The 18,164-nt window shown below is 32.2% G+C and overlaps 1 protein-coding gene across 4 annotated transcripts in view; it reads left to right on the top strand.

Annotated features, from left to right (window-relative positions):
- MACROD2 (mono-ADP ribosylhydrolase 2) overlaps positions 1-18,164 on the top strand; it is a 2,172,380-nt gene that overhangs the window by 648,223 nt on the left and 1,505,993 nt on the right. For all 4 annotated transcript variants that reach the window (XM_074287830.1, XM_074287831.1, XM_074287829.1 and 1 more), the window contains exon 5: positions 6,700-6,816. In XM_074287830.1, the coding sequence (XP_074143931.1) occupies positions 6,700-6,816 (117 nt within the window). The remainder of the gene's footprint in view (positions 1-6,699; positions 6,817-18,164) is intronic.

Below are 18,164 nucleotides of genomic sequence, written 5' to 3'. Positions count from 1 at the left end.
CTGTTGGTGGAGGTCTGAACTGATCTGCCATTCTGGAGAGCAATTTGGAACTCTGTCCAAAGGACTAGCAATCTACACATATCCTTTGATCCAGCAGTATCACTTCTAGATCTTTATCCCAAAGAAGTCATAACAAGAAAAAAGATCTACATGTGCAAGAATGTTTATAGCAGCCCTTTTCATGGTGGCAAAATATTGGAAACAGAAAGAATGCCCAGCAATTGGAAAATGGCTGAACAAACTGTGGTATATGAATGTAATGGAATACTATGGTACAATAAGAAATGATGACTATACTGATTTCAGAAAAACCTTGAAATACTTGTATGAGTTGATGAAAAGTAAATTGAGCAGAACCAGGAATACATTGTAAATACTATCAGCAACAATGTGTGATGACATCTCAGCTTTTCTCAGCAACACAATGGTCCAAGACAGGGACAAAGGACTTATAAAGAAAAATGCTATCCATATCCAGATAAAGAATTGAATGTAGATAGAAGCAACAATTTTTTTTTCACTTTATTCTTTCTAGTTTTTTTCCCTTTTGTTCTGATTCTTCTTTCACAACTGTGACTAATATTGAAATATATTTTACATGATAGTATATAAATTACATCAAATTTCCTGCCATCTATGAAAAAGGAAAGGGGAGTGAGAAAAGAAGAAAATTTTTTAACTCAAAAATTTGTGAAAATGAATGCTAAAATTTTCTTCATATGTAACTAGGGAAAAATAAAAGAGAGGAGTTCACAAAATTTGTCAACATAAAATAGGTTATAAATTTCAATGCCACACAGTTTGATTTGTGCATGATGCTTTGTAAATAAAGCTCAGAAATAATTTTTTAAATTTAATTTTTATTTTTTTAAACAGTACATATGCATGGTTAATTTTTTACAACATTATCCCTTGCACTCCCTTCTGTTCCAGATTTTCCCCTCCTTCCATCCACCCCCTCCCTTAGATGGCAGGCATTCTCATGTTAAATATGTTATAGCTTATCCTAGATAAAATATATGTGTGCAGAGTCTTTTTTTTTTTTTCATAGGAAGAATTGGATTCAGAAGGTAAAAATAACCTGGGAAGAAAAAACAAAAATGCAAACAGTTTACACTCATTTCCTAGTGTTCCTTTTTTGGGCGTAGCTGATTCTGTCCATCCTTGATCAATTTGATCTGAATTAGATCTTCTCTTTGTTGAAGATATCTATCCACTTCCATCAGAATACATCCTCATACAGTATTGTTGTTGAAGTCTATAATGATCTAGTTCTACTCGTTTCACTCAGCATAAGTTCATGTAAGTCTCTCCAACCTCTCTGTATTCATCCTGCTGGTCATGTCTTACAGAAAAATAATATTCCATAACATTCATATACCATAATTTACCCAACCATTCTCCAATTGATGGGCATCCATTCATTTTCCAGTTTCTAGCCACTACAAAAAGGGCTGCCAAAAACATTTTGGCACATACAGGTCCCTTTCCCTTCTTTAGTATTTCTTTGGAAAATAATCCCAATAGGAGCACTGCTAGATCAAAGGGTATGCACAGTTTGATAACTTTTTGGGCATAATTCCAAATTGCTCTCCAGAATGGTTGGATTCTTTCACAACTTCACCAACAATGCATCAGTGTCCCAGTTTTCCCACATCCCCTCCAACATTCATCATTATTTGTTCCTGTCATTTTAGCCAATCTGACAGGTATGTAGTGGTATCTCAGAGTTGTCTTATTTTGTATTTCTCTGATCGATAGTGATTTGGAATACTCATATGAGTGGAAATAGTTTCAATTTCATCATCTGAAAATTGTCTGTTCATATCCTTTGACCATTTATCAATTGGAAAATGGCTTGATTTCTTATACATTAGAGTCAGTTCTCTATATATTTTGGAGATGAGGTCTTTATCAGAACCGTTAACTGTAAAAATATTTTCCCAGTTTGTTACTTCCTTTCTAATCTTGTTTGCATTAGTTTTGTTTGTTCAAAAACTGTTTAATTTGATGTAATCATAATTTTCTATTTTGTGATCAATAATGATCTCCTTTGGTCACAAATTACTTCCTTCTCCACAAGTCTGAGAGGTAAATTATCCTATGTTCCTCTAATTTATTTATGATCTCATTCTTTATGTCTAAATCATGGACCCATTTTGATTTTATCTTGGTATGGGTTGTTAGTTGGATCCCTGCCTAGTTTCTGCCATACTGATTTCCAGTTTTCACCACAGTTTTTGTCAAATAATGAATTCTTATCCCAAAAGTTGGGATCTTTGGGTCAGAAATCATTTTTTAAAAACTGTTTTATAGGTGTGTTCATATAGTTTCTGGGTCAATTTCTAATTTTTAATGTATTATTTTCTTCAGTAAACTTTTATACTCTCCTCCCCAATTGTCATGTTCTATTTTAATGGTTACTACCTCTAGTATTTATGATATTAGCGAGCAGCTAATTACCTTTTCCATACTTTTTCCTTTGCTTTTATTTCTTTACCCAGTTTTTTCTTTACCTACTTAATTGATTTTGAAAATAGTGTTGTTGTTATTTTTAAAGCTCTCTCAAGACTTCCTGCTGGTCTTGTAGCCAATTTACAACTTTTTCTTTTAAGATTTTTGCTTGTAGCTTTTTTGGCTTTATTGTCTTCTTCTAAGTTCATGCCTTGATCTTTTTTGTGTTACTATAGTAGCTTTTTATAATCAAATTCATTTTTTTTTCTTATTTTCCTATCTTATTTCTAGATGTGAGACTTTATGTTAATATTGACCTCTGTTCTCAGCAAGAATTGGTGGTTGGAGCAGTGTCTTGACTTTAGGATTTTTTTCTTAATAATATTTTTTTTCAAATATTTGTAAAGATAGTTTTCAACATTCATTTTCACCAAACTTTGTTGTTCCAGATTCTTCTTCTTCTCTCCTTTATTTCCCCCTTTCCCAAGATAGCAAGCAATCTGATATAGGTTAAATATGTGCAATCCTTTGCAGCATATTTGTAGATTTGTCATATTGTGCAAAACAAAATCATACCAAAAGGAAAAAAGACACAAGAAAGAAAATAACTAACAACAACAACAATAAAAGTGAAATAAATTATGCTTTGATCTTCATTGGTCTCTCTCTGCATGTGGATTGCATTTCAGGATTTTTTTTTGGGGGGGTATGGCTGTTTTCAGTGATAGTTCTATGGATTTGAAAGTTTAGTGCTATCTGGGGAGAAATGTGATCATTACTTTTTCTTTGTCTATACTCTGGTTTTTATCAAGGAAGTCCCTCTGATCGCTTGGGATATTGCTCTTCAGGATCACTCCTCTAGAGACATCAAGCAATACTTTTCTTAAAAGTCCCTGATGCCGACCATATTAATAATCAAATTAATAAAAACCATATGATCATCTCAATAGATGCAGAAAAAGCATTTGACAAAATCCAACATCCATTCCTACTAAAAACTCTTGAGAGTATAGGAATAAATGGATTATTCCTTAGAATAATCAGGAGCATATATTTAAGACCTTCAGTAAGCATAATATGCAATAGAAATAACCTGCAACCTTTCCCAGTAAGATCAGGAGTGAAACAAGGTTGCCCACTATCACCATTACTATTTAATATAGTACTAGAAACGCTAGCCTCGGCAATAAGAGCCGAGAAAGAGATTCAAGGAATTAGAATAAGTAATGAGGAAATCAAACTATCACTCTTTGCAGATGACATGATGGTATTCTTAGAGAACCCCAAAGACTCTGCTAAAAAGCTATTAGAAATAATTCAGAATTTTAGCAAAGTGGCAGGATACAAAATAAATCCACATAAATCCTCAGCATTTTTATATATCACTAACAAAATGCAACAGCAAGAGATACAAAGAGAAATTCCATTCCAAACAAATGTTGAGAGTATAAAGTATTTGGGAATCCATCTACCAAAGAATAGTCAGGAATTATATGAGAAAAATTACAAAACACTTGCCACAAAAATAAAGTCAGATTTAAATAATTGGAAAGACATTCAGTGCTTGCCGAGCGAATATAATAAAGATGACAATACTCCCCAAACTAATCTATTTATTTAGTGCTATACCAATCAGACTCCCAAGAAACTATTTCAATGACCTAGAAAAAATAACAACAAAATTCATATGGAAGAATAAAAGGTCGAGAATTGCAGGGAAACTAATGAAAAAAAAAGTCAGAGGAAGGTGGTCTAAGTGTACCTGATCTAAAGCTATATTATATAGCAGCAGTCACCAAAACCATTTGGTACTGGCTAAGAAATAGACCGGTAGATCAGTGGAACAGATTAGATACAAAGGACAAAAAAGGGTACATCTATACCAATCTAGTCTTTGACAAACCCAAAGATACCAACATTAGGGACAAAAATTCATTATTCGGAAGAAACTGTTGGGAAAACTGGAAATTAGTATGGCAGAAATTAGATATGGATCCACACTTAACACCATATACCAAGATAAGATCAAAATGGGTCCATGATTTAGGCATAAAGAATGAGATAATAAATAGATTAGAGGAACAGAGGATAGTCTACTCTCAGACCTGTGGAGGAGGAAGGAATTTATGACCAGAGGAGAACTAGAGATCATTATTGATCACAAAATAGAAGATTTTGATTACATCAAACTAAAAAGTTTCTATACAAACAATACTAATGCAAACAAGATTAGAAGGGAAGTAACAAATTGGGAAAATATTTTTAAAAGGAAAGGTTCTGACAAAGGTCTCATTTCTAAAATATATAGAGAACTGACCCTGATTTATAGGAAACCAAACCATTCTCCAATTGATAAATGGTTAAGGGATATGAACAGACAGTTCTCAGATGATGAAATTGAAACTATTTCCACTCATATGAAAGAGTGTTCCAAATTACTACTGATCAGAGAAATGCAAATTAAGACAACTCTGAGATACCACTACACACCTGTCAGATTGGCTAAAATGACAGGAACAAATAATGATGAATGTTGGAGGTGATGTGGGAAAACTGGGACACTGATACATTGTTGGTGGAGTTGTGAAAGAATCCAGCCATTCTGGAGAGCAATTTGGAACTATGCCCAAAAAGTTGTCAAACTCTGCATACCCTTTGACCCAGCATTGCTGTTATTGGGATTATATCCCAAAGAAATACTAAAGAGTGGAAAGGGACCTGTATGTGCCAAAATGTTTGTGGCAGCTCTTTTTGTTGTAGCTAGAAACTGGAAGATGAATGGATGTCCATCAGTTGGAGAATGATTGGGTAAATTGTGGTATATGAAGGTTATGGAATATTATTGCTCTGTAAGAAATGACCAGCAGGAGGAATACAGAGAGGCCTGGAGAGACTTACATCAACTGATGCTGAGTGAAATGAGCAGAACCAGAAGATCACTATACACTTCAACAACAATACTGTATGAGGATGTTTTCTGATGGAAGTGGAAATCTTCAACATAAAGAAAAACCAACTCACTTCCAGTTGATCAATGATGGACAGAAATAACTACACCCAGAGAAGTAACACTGGGAAGTGAATGTAAATTGTTAGCACTACTGTCTATCTACCCAGGTTACTTATACCTTCGGAAGCTAATAATTAATGTGCAACAAGAAAATGGTATTTATACACATATATTGTATCTAGGTTATATTGTAACACATGTAAAATGTATGGGATTACCTGCCATGGGGGGAGGGAGTGGAGGGAGGGAGGGGATAATTTGGAAAAATGAATAAAAAAAAAAAAAAGTCCCTGATGCCTTCAGGACAGAAGTGATATTTTACCCTCAGGGCTTTCACTCACTCTTAACCAAAACTATTCTGTACTCTATAATTATAATATAAAAGTTGGTATGGACAATGGAACTGCCAGGCAATATCTGTTCCTACATCCATTGCTATCACAGGGGTAATCCTGTAATTTCTTTCTGACCATTTGCCAAGACTCCTTACCTTCTCTGGTTTGATAGATTTAAAAGTTGCTGTTGCTTCTGAATTAACCACCTAGTTCTACTACATGTGATTCATCTTCTATGTCACTGATCTCTTTTTTGACCTCTTATGTTCTTGGGCTAGAAGAATGTCTTATTCCACCTTTTTGTTGATGCTGCCCTTACAAGATTCAACTTGGGGAGTTATTTTAAAGATAGTTTATGTTGTTGTTTTGTTTTGTTTTTGAGGATAAGATTGGGAAAATTGAGTGCTTTCTCTACCCTGCCATCTTAGCTCTGCCTGCAGAAGTTCTTAGTTATCTATTTTTTAACTGAAGAATAAATAGATATCCAAACATGGAAAATATATGAATTAAAATATATAAAAAGTTAGGTTTAGAAATATACATTAATGGCAACATTGATTACGGATGATTAATGAGTGTCATGTTTATCTGGTTTATATTATATGTGGGAAAAGAAAGCCAAATTCTAATTTTTGTACCTTGAATCCAACTCCTTCAGTTTTTAGGAGATGCTAACTACTAACTGCTCCAAGAGCTTTCTCCTTTGTCTCCTGCTATTTGTGTAAGATGTTACAATTTCCTTCACATTAGTACATATTCAGGTAAAATTGTTTTTGCGATGTTAATGAAAGAGGAGCACAGCTAATATTTTTTCTCTTTCTTTGAATTTATTTTCATCTCACTGTGTATATGAATATTATTTTTACATTGATTGTGATTTTTTTTATTCCTTTTCCTTAGTGGATGGCTGTATTCATAGAGCAGCTGGTCCTTGTCTGGTTGCTGAATGCCGTAATCTAAGTGGCTGTGAGACTGGTCAAGCTAAGATCACTTGTGGATATGACTTGCCAGCAAAATGTGAGTAGTTACTTTCAAACATACTATTATAACTAGAATAAAACTTTTTGCTTATTCTGCTTCTCAAGAAGCATCATTTTAAAATAATATCTTTTTTTGAATGTATGTAAAACAAACTCTTTTAATTCACATTTTAAACTCAATTCTGTGCTGTATACAATGAAAATGTTTCACTTGACTTATTAGTTTTTCCTATTCTTTACATTTCATCACTTTTGGGTATTAGTAGAATTTCTTTGAAACTAGAAAATCTAAGAACAAAATGTATGCTGAAATTCTTAAATGTCATAGAGACAGATTCTGGAAATTATGCCAATCTTTTATTTCTTATACAGGTTTCTTCATTGTGGTTATGTTTAGAACTAAGGAGATCAAAGTGATGCTTTATAGTTTCAGCTGCCTTGTAAGGTCAATTACATTAAAGACAAATGTCACACTATGCTTTTAGTAATAGCCAGTGAAATGTGGTTGTCAATGCTAGATGTTTGCTCTTTGAACATGGAGTGGACAAAATTTTCATCAAATTTAAATAGTGACTTTTTGACCTTTTTGACTAGTTGTTTGGTCAGCTTGGAAGGAAATAAAACTAACAATAAAAGGGATTAAACAATAAAGCCTAAAATGTAACTTTTCTCATATTCCATTTTCTAATTAAATTGGTAATATAGTATTATTTAAGAAATATATTTCCTCATTTAAATTATGAAGGATGAAAGGATCTCATATCATCTTATTTCTTAGTATGATGTACAAATAACACATGATATATGTGACACATACACACACATACATACATATATATATATACATACATATATTGTTAAAGTAAAGCTGCTGTCTTTGTTTTTTAGAGAAGAGGGTAGTTTGAAAAATATTTCATATCTGAAATTACTTGTTTGATCTTAAACAGTCTTCATGAAAAAATTGAAGTTCTGAATGTGCCTGAGATTGAGTAGTTAGTTGATTTAATTCTACAGACATTTTAAAGTATGCATGTGTTTAAGTTTCATTGTTGACTAAATAATCATGTACAATAACAGTATTTTACTTAATGCAACCATACTTCTGTCTACTGAGTTTCTTACCAAAGTGTTGATGTGATGTTAAAATTATAAAATAAAAAACAAATGTCCTTTTAATGATAATTTTTCTTTTCTTTTTCCTTGTAATATGTTACTTTTTCTTGATAGAATAAAATTAAAGTATTTATCCTCCTATAGATTTTATATATAAAGTGATATCTTAGGTAGCTCCCACTTGGGTAGAGTACCTATAATAAAATAAACCTGTGATATGAGTGTCAAACTTATTCTTCAATATTAAAGTTATAATATATATTATGTATATATGTGTATGCTTACCTTTCTAACTATATGATATTGAGTAAATAATTTAGGATCTTTCTATTTTCATTTCTTCAACTGTAAAGTGAGATAATGAGATAATGATAGTATCTAGCTTCAAGTATAGTTGTGAAAATCAAACGAGATGTTTGTAAAGTTCTTTTGTACAGCATCTGGCGCATAGTGAATACTTGTTCTCTTCCTCAACATGTATTTTATAGTTTATTTTTTCATAAGTTAACTTCATCTAACCCTTTTCTTTATTATATACTTTATTGTATTATTCTTAATGGATTGATCTGTTGGTTATTTTCAAATTTCATCACTAGTGCTCTTGCTAGAATGTAATGAAACCAAATTGAAAATAGGATTATTTCATTCTTTCAAGATCTCCCAGGGGTTTAAAGTTATGCCATGTTGATCAAGTATAGTTGAGTTGATCTAAAACTTTCCTGCATAGTTCACTGAACATCAATACCAGTTTAATGAGCCATTTGAAGTTGAATAGCATTGAAATCAATACTCAAAGCCTGTTTATGGTCTTATATAAAATATAGACCAAAGATAGATTTTTGAGTTTTTCTGTAAGGAGCTGGAGCTTACCCCATTGTTTGAATGTCATATTTTCCATTCAGTTCTATTTTCATCAGGAATGTTGAAAGTCCTCCATTTGATAAAATACCCATCCTTTCTATCTGCTCAGTTTTTCTGTGTAAATTATTCTTGGTTGTAATATTAGCTCTTTTGCCTTGTGGAATAGCATATTCTATATTTGCATTTCTTTATAATGGTGGCTCCACTGTACTTGAAATCTTTCTTTTTGCCTCCTTGCAGTATTTTCTCTTATATATGGGAATTCTGGATTTTGGCAATGTTACTAAATTTTCTTTTGGTGTTTTCTTTCAGGAGATGAATAGTGAATACTTTCAACTTCAGTTTTATCCTTTAGTCCCATGATATGACTAGTTTTTCTTTAGAATTCCTTGAAATATCATATCTAGACTCTTTATGGCTTTTAGGTAAATCAATTTTAAAAATCTATTCTTGATTTATTTTCCAGGGCAGTGTGAGATATTCTCCTCCTCCTCCTCCTTCTCCTCCTTCTACTATTGCTAGTACTACTACTACTTCTTCTCCTCCTCCTCTTCTCTCTGCTTCTTCTCTCTTCACTTAGTTTGTATTAGCTTCCCTTTAGCTATTCTGAATATTTTTCTTTTTTTTCTTTTTAAAGGTTTTTATTTTCAAAACATATTCATGAATAATTTTTCTACATTGACCTTGCATAGCCTTGTGTTTCAGATTTTCCCTTCTTTCACCCCACCCCCTTTTCTAGATGGCAAGGAATCCAATATATGTTATACATGTTAAAATATGTGTTAAATTCAATATGTACAAACATATTTATACAATTCTCTTGCTGCACAAGAAAAATCAGATCAAAAAGGAAAGAAAATGAGAAAGAAAACAAAATGCAAGCAAACAACATCAAAAAGAATGAAAATGTTATGCTGTGATCCACATTCAATTCCCACAGTCTTCTCTCTGTGGGTAGATGGCTCTCTTCATCATAAGATCATTGGAACTGGCATTAATCATCTTATTGTTGGAATCAATCACATTCATCAGAATTGATCATCCTATCATATTGATGTTGGCATGTACAATGATCTCCTGGTTCTGATCATTTCACTCAGGATCAGCTCATGTAAGTCTCTCCAGGCCTTTTTGAAATCATCCTGTTGATAATTTCTTACAGAGCAATAATATTCCATAACATTCATATGCCATAACTTATTCAACCATTCTAATGAGCATCCATTCAGTTTCTAGTTTCTAGCCACAAAGGATAGCCACAAAAATTTTGGCACATGTGGGTCCCTTTTCCCACCTTTGGGATATAAGCCCAGTAGAAACACTGCTGGATCAAAGGGTATGCAAAGTTTGATAACTTTTTGAGCATAGTTCCAAATTGCTCTCCAGAATGGCTGGATCATTCACAGTTCCACCAACAATGCACCAGTGTCCCAGTTTTCTCCCCATCTCCTATATCTTTTCCTTCCATCTTAGCTAATCTGAGAGGTGTGTAATGGTACCTCAGAGTTGTCTTAATTTGCATTTCTCTGATTAATTGTGATTTAGAGCACCTTTTCATATAATTAGAAATGGTTTTAATTTCTTCATCTGAAAATTGTCTGTTCATATCCTTTGACCATTTATTTTGACCATATGTATTGACCATTTGACCATTTATCAATTGGTGAATGGTTTTTCTTCTTATAAAGTTGAGTTAATTCTCTATATATTTTAGAAATGAGGCCTTTATCAGAACCCTTAAATGTAAAAATGTCTTTCCAATTTTTTGCTTCCCTTCTGATCTTGTCTGCATTAGTTTTGTTTGAACAAAAACTTTTTAACTTAATCAAAATTATCTATTAGGTGTTCAATTATGAGTTCCAGTTTTTTGGACACAAATTCCTTCTCCACAGATCTGAGAGGTAAACTATCTTATGTTCTTCTAATTTGTTTATAATATCACTCTTCATGTCTAAAATATGAACCCATTTTGACCTTATCTTGGTATATGGTGTTAGGTGTGGGTCAGTGCATAGTTTCTTCTATATCAGTTTCCAATTTTTCCAGTAGTTTTTGTCAAATAGTGAATTCTTATCCCAAAAGCTGGGGTCTTTGGGTTTGTCAAAACACTGGATTGCTATAGTTATTGGTTATTTTTTTCCTGTGATCCTAACCTATTCCACTGATTGACTACTCTTTCTTAACCAGTACCAAAGGGTTTTAATGAATGCTACTTTATAATATAGTTTTAGGTTTGGTACAACTAGGCTACCTACATTGGCATTTTTTTTTATTAATTTCCTTGAAATTCTTGATCTTCTTCCAGATGAACTTTGTTATTTTTTCTAGGTCTATAAAATAATTTCTTGGAATTTTGATTGGTATGACACTAAATATGCAGATTAATTTAGGTAGTATATGCATCTTTATTATATATTATATATTTATAGTATTATAAAGATTACATTTCATCTCGACCTATCCTAGAGCACTTGATATTTTTCCAATTGTTGAGATCTGACTTTGTGTGGAAAGTGCTTCGTAATTTTGCTCATGTAGTTCCTGACTTTCCCTTGGCAGATAGATTCCCAAATATTTTATGCTTGACTTTCCCTTGGCAGATAGATTCCCAAATATTTTATGCTATCGACAGTTATTTTAAATAGAATTTCTCTTTGTATCTCTTGCTGTTGGATTTTGTTAACGATGCATGAAAGGCTGATGATTTATGTGGATTTATTTTGTAACTGCAACTTTGCTAATGTTATGGATTATTTCTAAAACTTTTTAGTTGATTCTCTGGAGTTCTCTAAATATGCCATCATATCATCTGCAAAGAGTGATATTTCGGTTTCCTCATTATCCACTCTCATTCCTTTAATCTCTTTTTCATCTCTTATTGACAAAGCTAGCATTTCTAATACAATATTGGATAGTAATGGTAATAGGAGGCAAACTTGTTTCACTCCTGATCTTATTGGGAATGGTTCTCTGAATTAATTTTTAAAGAGTTATTTTCTACTTCTTTCCTCAAACTGCTATTCCTTTTCATAACTTTATTGGTTAGTTATTTTTTTCCTTCGCTTTTCACTTTAATGCTCTTATTTGGCTTTTAAAATTTCTTTAACTCCAATCCATTTCTTTAGTTCTTAACTCTTCTAGGAATCCTTGTTGAATTTGTGTCTAATCTACATTTTTCTTTGAGATTTTACTTGTAGATTTTTTAAGACATTGTTTTCTTCTGTATTTGGGTCTTGAACTTACCTGCCACCACCAGTAACTCTTTATAGATCCTTCTGATCTTCTTTGTTTGCTCATTCTTCTTGACTATTTCTTGACTTCAGACTTTTTCTTAATGTTATATTCTGCTTTTTTCTGGGGGGGGGGTGGGCAGAGGGATGAACTTATAATGATTTCAGAGCTCAGTTTGCAAGAATGCAAGTTTTCAGTGTTTCCAAAATGGGTGATCCAGAATAGAGGTCAGTTCCACAGCCCATCTAATTTTACTTCTGCAGGTTCCTGATCCAGGTTTGAGTCTATTGGCTTGTGTGTCATTTAGATTCAGCAGGCTATTGCTGGATCCAGTCATTGTGACTAGATTCTGCAAGTTCTTTAGGGTCAAAGTGACTAAATTACAGGTTCTTTGGTCCTGTTTGGTAGTTATGGTTTCTATTTTAGGTTCATGTACTAGACCAACTGAGTGACATACTGCTTCTGTGCTCATAACCACATAGCCAAGTTATTGCTGTGCTCATAACCACATAGCCAAGTTATTGCAATTTATTTTATGCTTAGTCCTCAGCCAAGGCTCCCTGTTCCCTTAGAATCACTTTTCTTATCCCTGTATTTATGACTTGGAATGGAGTAAAGGGTAACAGATCTGCCATGTGGAAGCCATTCCTCCTCCCCATGGTAAGTCAAGTCTCCTGAGAATTTTTGTCCCTGATGTCCTGTCTAAGTTTCTTTTCCATCCTGAACTGCTAGAATGCTACCTATTCTATAGCTGCTGCCTCTATCACCATGCCAATCCCTTAGCTAACCCTCAACCTAGTGTCTATTGATCTCTTGTGTTCCTAACATTCCTTGAGATGGAGAAATTACTGTGATCTTTCCTTGGATTTTTCTTATCAGAATTGAATCTGGTATGTTTTCTAATTTATTATGGAGAAGGCATATTAGGAGGGCTCAACCAAAATGCTGATTTTTATTCCATTATCTAGGCTGTGTCCTCCCAATTATATTTAAATATAGTTATTTAGAATACACACATATATGTATATATGTGCATATGTATATAATCCCTGCATTAGAATGACTTCAAATCAGTTAATGACACATGTTTTAGTGAAGAAATGAGATACCCATTTAATGTAAAATTATAAGGCTTGAATTCTTTTCCATTAAAATAATAGATTAGCTTCTTATTGACAAAAATACAGTATTCAGTATTTTTCTAAATGCTACTTATTGAGGAAACTAATTCTAATATGCACATACATTTATCTTCTGACTATATAGTACATTCTCTTACATTTTTAGCACCTTTCTCAATACTAGTATATATGTATATATACATATATTCACACATATGTATATGATTTGTGTTCTCCATCTCTTTATTTAGCACATTCTTCTATCTATATAGCACATTTTCTTATTTTATAACACCTTTCCTCAATACTAATATACATATATATATATATGTATACACACAAATATGTATGTGTGTACATCTGTATTCATCAATACAGTTCACATATACCACTTCATTGTTTTTCTAATTTATTCCCCATATATATTAATTTATTATACATTTCATTCATTCACTTGAGAATCATTAATAATCCATCCATGTGTTTGTGTAGTGACAGAAGAAATAGAGGGCTTATTACATATTGTTTAGGTCATTTTCCCTCTACATTGAATAATTTGACAGCAGTTTGACAGTAGAGACCAGCTCCAATCAGGCCTTAGTGACAGTTGCTTCCCTATAATAGGAGTACTAAAGTCAGTCATCCAGCTACAAGTGATAATATCTTCATGCATAAGCAATTGGTTTGGAAGATGATATTGCTTGGGTTACAGATTGACTTGGCAGTATTGTAGTGGTCTTTGCCCTTTTTATGACTGCTAAATTAATCTGTTCATAATTGGATTTTGTTTTAATAATTATCCTTGTAGTCTGTGTTCTGTGATTCATCATGATTAGTGAAATGATAAACCCTCAAGTAGTTGTCTATTTTTCAGTATTTTAATTGTTCATTTTGCATAAAATCATCCAGTTGTTCCTTCCACATATAATCCTAAGAACTGAAAGAATGCTTGCCAATATCTTACTGAAGTTATATGACAAGTAGAATGATTTTTAGATTATTTATAAAAGAAATGAAGTTTTATTTATGAACTTGGAATTTTTTTGTTTTCACAATACTAGGACTTTTCTAACTTCCAGTTATTATATTAGATTTCATAGTTTTAGTAGAATATCAGCAAAATAAATGAAACATTCTTCACAGATAAGAATAATTTTAAACTTTTTCTTTTGTTTTACTCATTTCTTTCGTTTATCATATTTATTTCTGATCCTTCTACTTATTTCTTTTCTCAACTTTCCTTCAATGCTGGAGTACTGAGCATCGTCATTATCATCACATAGTTTGAGTTCTATTTAAGAATAATTTGAAAAAAAAATAAATTAGTCTCTTATCTGGACTTTTGCAAAAACCTCCAACTATTCTCTCTTCTCTCCAATTCATCCTGCATTTAGCTATCAGAAAAATCATCTCAAAGTACAGTGTTGTATGTATATTAAATTATTGTGCCATAGTAAATAATAAATGATTGTTGCTTTGGAACTTAAAGTTACTAAATATGTTAGATGTCAAATACTTCCTTCTAGATTGTGAACTCCATAAGGGCAAGGTCTTAGTTTTATGTTATTTTCGTATCTACTTCAGCATTTAGTTCATTGCTTTGTACACAGTAAGCTCAGAAGTGCTTGTGGGATGAATGAATGAATGCCTCTCTTCTCTTCTAATAGAAAAACTTCCATGATGTTTCACTATGTGCTGATCAATTTTTAGCATAACTTCAGCTTGTCATTCAGGTTCTCACATGATCTGTTTACAGTCTAGCTGTCCAGCTCTGTCTCCCATGTATTTTCTCCCATATATCTTCCATGTGTCTTTTGCTTCTACTAAATGGAACGGCTTGCTATTTTACTTCCATATATTGTTTTTCCTCACTGGGAAGTCATGCTTAATCTCAACTCTTCCTCTCAAAAATCACACCATTTTTCAAGGTAAAATCATCTCATATTCTATGTCTTCCATGAAGCCTTTCGTATTCCTTGAAATTAAAAAAATTGCCAAAGAACTCAGAGTTAGGAAGGACCTGAGATTTTATTTAGTCCAACTCTGGCTGAGAATTATTTGTTTTGAAAAGAATCCCTTCATCTAGGCCATAAATGTACCTCTCTACCTACTTTTACCAATTCTGCCTTCTGTGGTCATGCAAAATAAGTCAATTTGCTAGTTTATCAAATTCTTGAAGACAGTTACCTCTGCTAATGATCTTTTCTCTCCTCATCTTCTTCAAGCTAAACATCCCTAGTTGCTTTAGTTGATCCTCCAGTGACATGATATTGATGTCGTTTATCATTATGATCTCCTTCCTCTAGATACTTCTTGGATGCCTTGAAGTCTACATCATGCTCTTGATATGGTCTGATTGGAGAAGGATATATCCACATTATGACCTTCCTAGTCTTGACCACTAAGAAGCCTGTATTTTTTAGCATTTGTTGCCGTCCACTTAGCTATTCTGTGCCTGAATTTCTCTTACTCTTCTGGAATCCTATGAAAAGTTAGTACATGTTTTGTTAAAATGAATATATCATAAAATTTTTGAAAATATTTTTTGGGAAAAAATAATTTTTGTCATATTAGTCTTATTTTTTTCTCCTATATTGTAAGCTTCTTGAATTTGTGGATCATGTCTTAATCAATTTTATTTCAGAAATATGGCCTGGCATAGTGTCTTTTGTAAAGTAGGTCCTTAATAAGTACTTGTAGAATGAATGAAATTTAGAAGGTTTTAATTTAGTTTAAATAATTCTAGAGTGTTAAAGTACTGTTAGGAATTTCCATTGATCCCTTACTGATTTTAGGTCTTAATTACTTTTGAAAATGTCCATGTTATTAGCAAATAGTAAAGTTTAATGGAAGTTTATGATAATAAATACAGGAAATATGGTAATGACTGAAAACATTTAATGCTTCCTTTTTGTAATTTTATTTTCATAACATTTTGTAGATATGTACATTATATATTAGATTCATATATCTAAGGTGATTTTTGAATCTTTATTTGTATATACATATAAGCCATGTATGTCTGTGTACATAAATGTGAATATTTGTATACAGTTTTATTGTTACATTCATTTGTTTCAGTTATGTCTGATTCTTTGTGATCCCATTTGAGGGTTTTTCTTGGCAAAGATACTTGGAGTAGTTGCCTTTTTATTCTTCAACTAATTTTTACAGATTAGGAATTGAGGTTAAAAAGGATTAAGTGGCTTGCCCAGAGTCATACTACAATAAAGTATGTGAGTCTTCCTGATTCCAACCACAGTGTATTACCTAGTTGTCCTATATATAATATGGTACTGCATTATCATTTCCAATTTGCAATCATATTTTTGCCATGTTTCTTAAGCATGTTCTACTTTTAGATTTTGGAAGCAAATAGTTACTAAATCCAACCCAAACCAATCCAAGAAATATTTATTAAGTGCTTACTACATGTCAGACAATGTGCTAAGCATTGGTGATACAACTAATTAAAGGAGAATTCCATCCCTCAAGGAGTCTAATGGAGACAGGGAAAAAACAACACATAAAAGGAGGCAGGAAAGTGAAATTAAAAGTTGGCATGGGAGAAAAGACAATATGCAGAATGGGAGGCATCTTGTTACATGGAGATGAAGTTAGGGAGAGTCAGAAGCTTCAGAATGGATTGGGCAAAAGTCTATTCTTTTCTTTTTGCTCTTTATTTAAAAAAAAAAAAAAAAGGCATTGGGAGAGTTTAGTACTCCACGTTCTAGCCCTCCTCAAATCAGATAGGAGAGGAAGCTAAGGGAATTGGTATCTATCAGATACTGAGTTATCAGCATGGTGATAAGATTTGAAGTGATAAACTTAAGCCAGGAGGAATATTTTTTCCTATGTAGTTGAAACAAAGCAGAGCAGTTGATGCAAAATGGAATAATGATTATTTGATAAAATGGTAAACTCTTATGTTCATGAACAGGAAAAGTTGGAGTATTCTTCCTTTTGTTTTCTGATGTACATCAAAGAGAATTTTTTTACAATCAACATGACTTGATTTCATTAATCATATTTTAAAAAATATACTTTGTTGAGATAACATAACATATTATATTTGGACATAAGAAAAGCATGAATCAGAATCTTTATTCCATTACCCAGGTACAAAATTAATTAATTATTGTCTCTCAAAATATTATGTTGATAATAATTGGTATTAATTTTATATCAAGATATCATATTAACTCCAGATATTTTAAAAGTTATATTGCCAAGTATTTTTATTTTCTTTCCACAAAAAGAAAAATGAATGCCTGAATGGGTTGACATTCTAGTACCAATTTCATAGTGTAATCATGCAACTCCATAATTTTACAAATAAAGAAATGAAGGACTAGAGAGGTAAAATATTTTAATAAGTTCAAAATATTTTAATTGTCAATAACTTGGATTGTAACCCAGTTTTCTTGACTTCACACTAGTGATGTTATTTTTCTGAAATGACCTAAGTCTTTTAAATCTTTTTCAATGCCGAAATTTTACAATTCTGTGAAATCCAATTCCAGCCACAGTTGATTATTACTATATTTATTACTACAATGAAGCCTACTAATAAGTATTGTATTTCCTGAGAATAAAACAAATGCAATGGGGTGGGGGTAATGATAGCTATAATATTATCTTCTTTTTTGTTATCTTCATATAATGAGTTTATGTTGAGAGAATACTAAATATATTCAAGCAGAACTTCAATATTAAATTGGAAATTGAAATTTGAGGAAGATAAAAGTTGCCTTTTATACAGAGTTAAAATACTTTATCCTAAAATAAAATATGATTGGCTAATTTTCATGAATTTATTGGGGATTTTACTTTTTATAGTAATTATACTATATATATACTGTTCTTCAGTACTTTGACAATAATACATAAGGGTTTCTAGTGGCCAGAATTATGAAGAACTGCTATTTTTTGCTATTATTATTTCCCCCAGTTACCACTGCATTTTGTGGTTCTTAATAAGAAACTTGAGATAGACTTGCCTGATTCTTGCCCTCTGCAGAACAATACCATAGTGTTCAGAATCTGTGGTTTACCACCA

Source organism: Sminthopsis crassicaudata, chromosome 2, assembly GCF_048593235.1.
Source record: "Sminthopsis crassicaudata isolate SCR6 chromosome 2, ASM4859323v1, whole genome shotgun sequence".
Taxonomy (NCBI): Eukaryota; Metazoa; Chordata; class Mammalia; order Dasyuromorphia; family Dasyuridae; genus Sminthopsis; species Sminthopsis crassicaudata.
The sequence above is the reverse complement of the archived record's forward strand: the minus strand, read 5'-3'. Positions and strand labels throughout refer to the sequence as shown.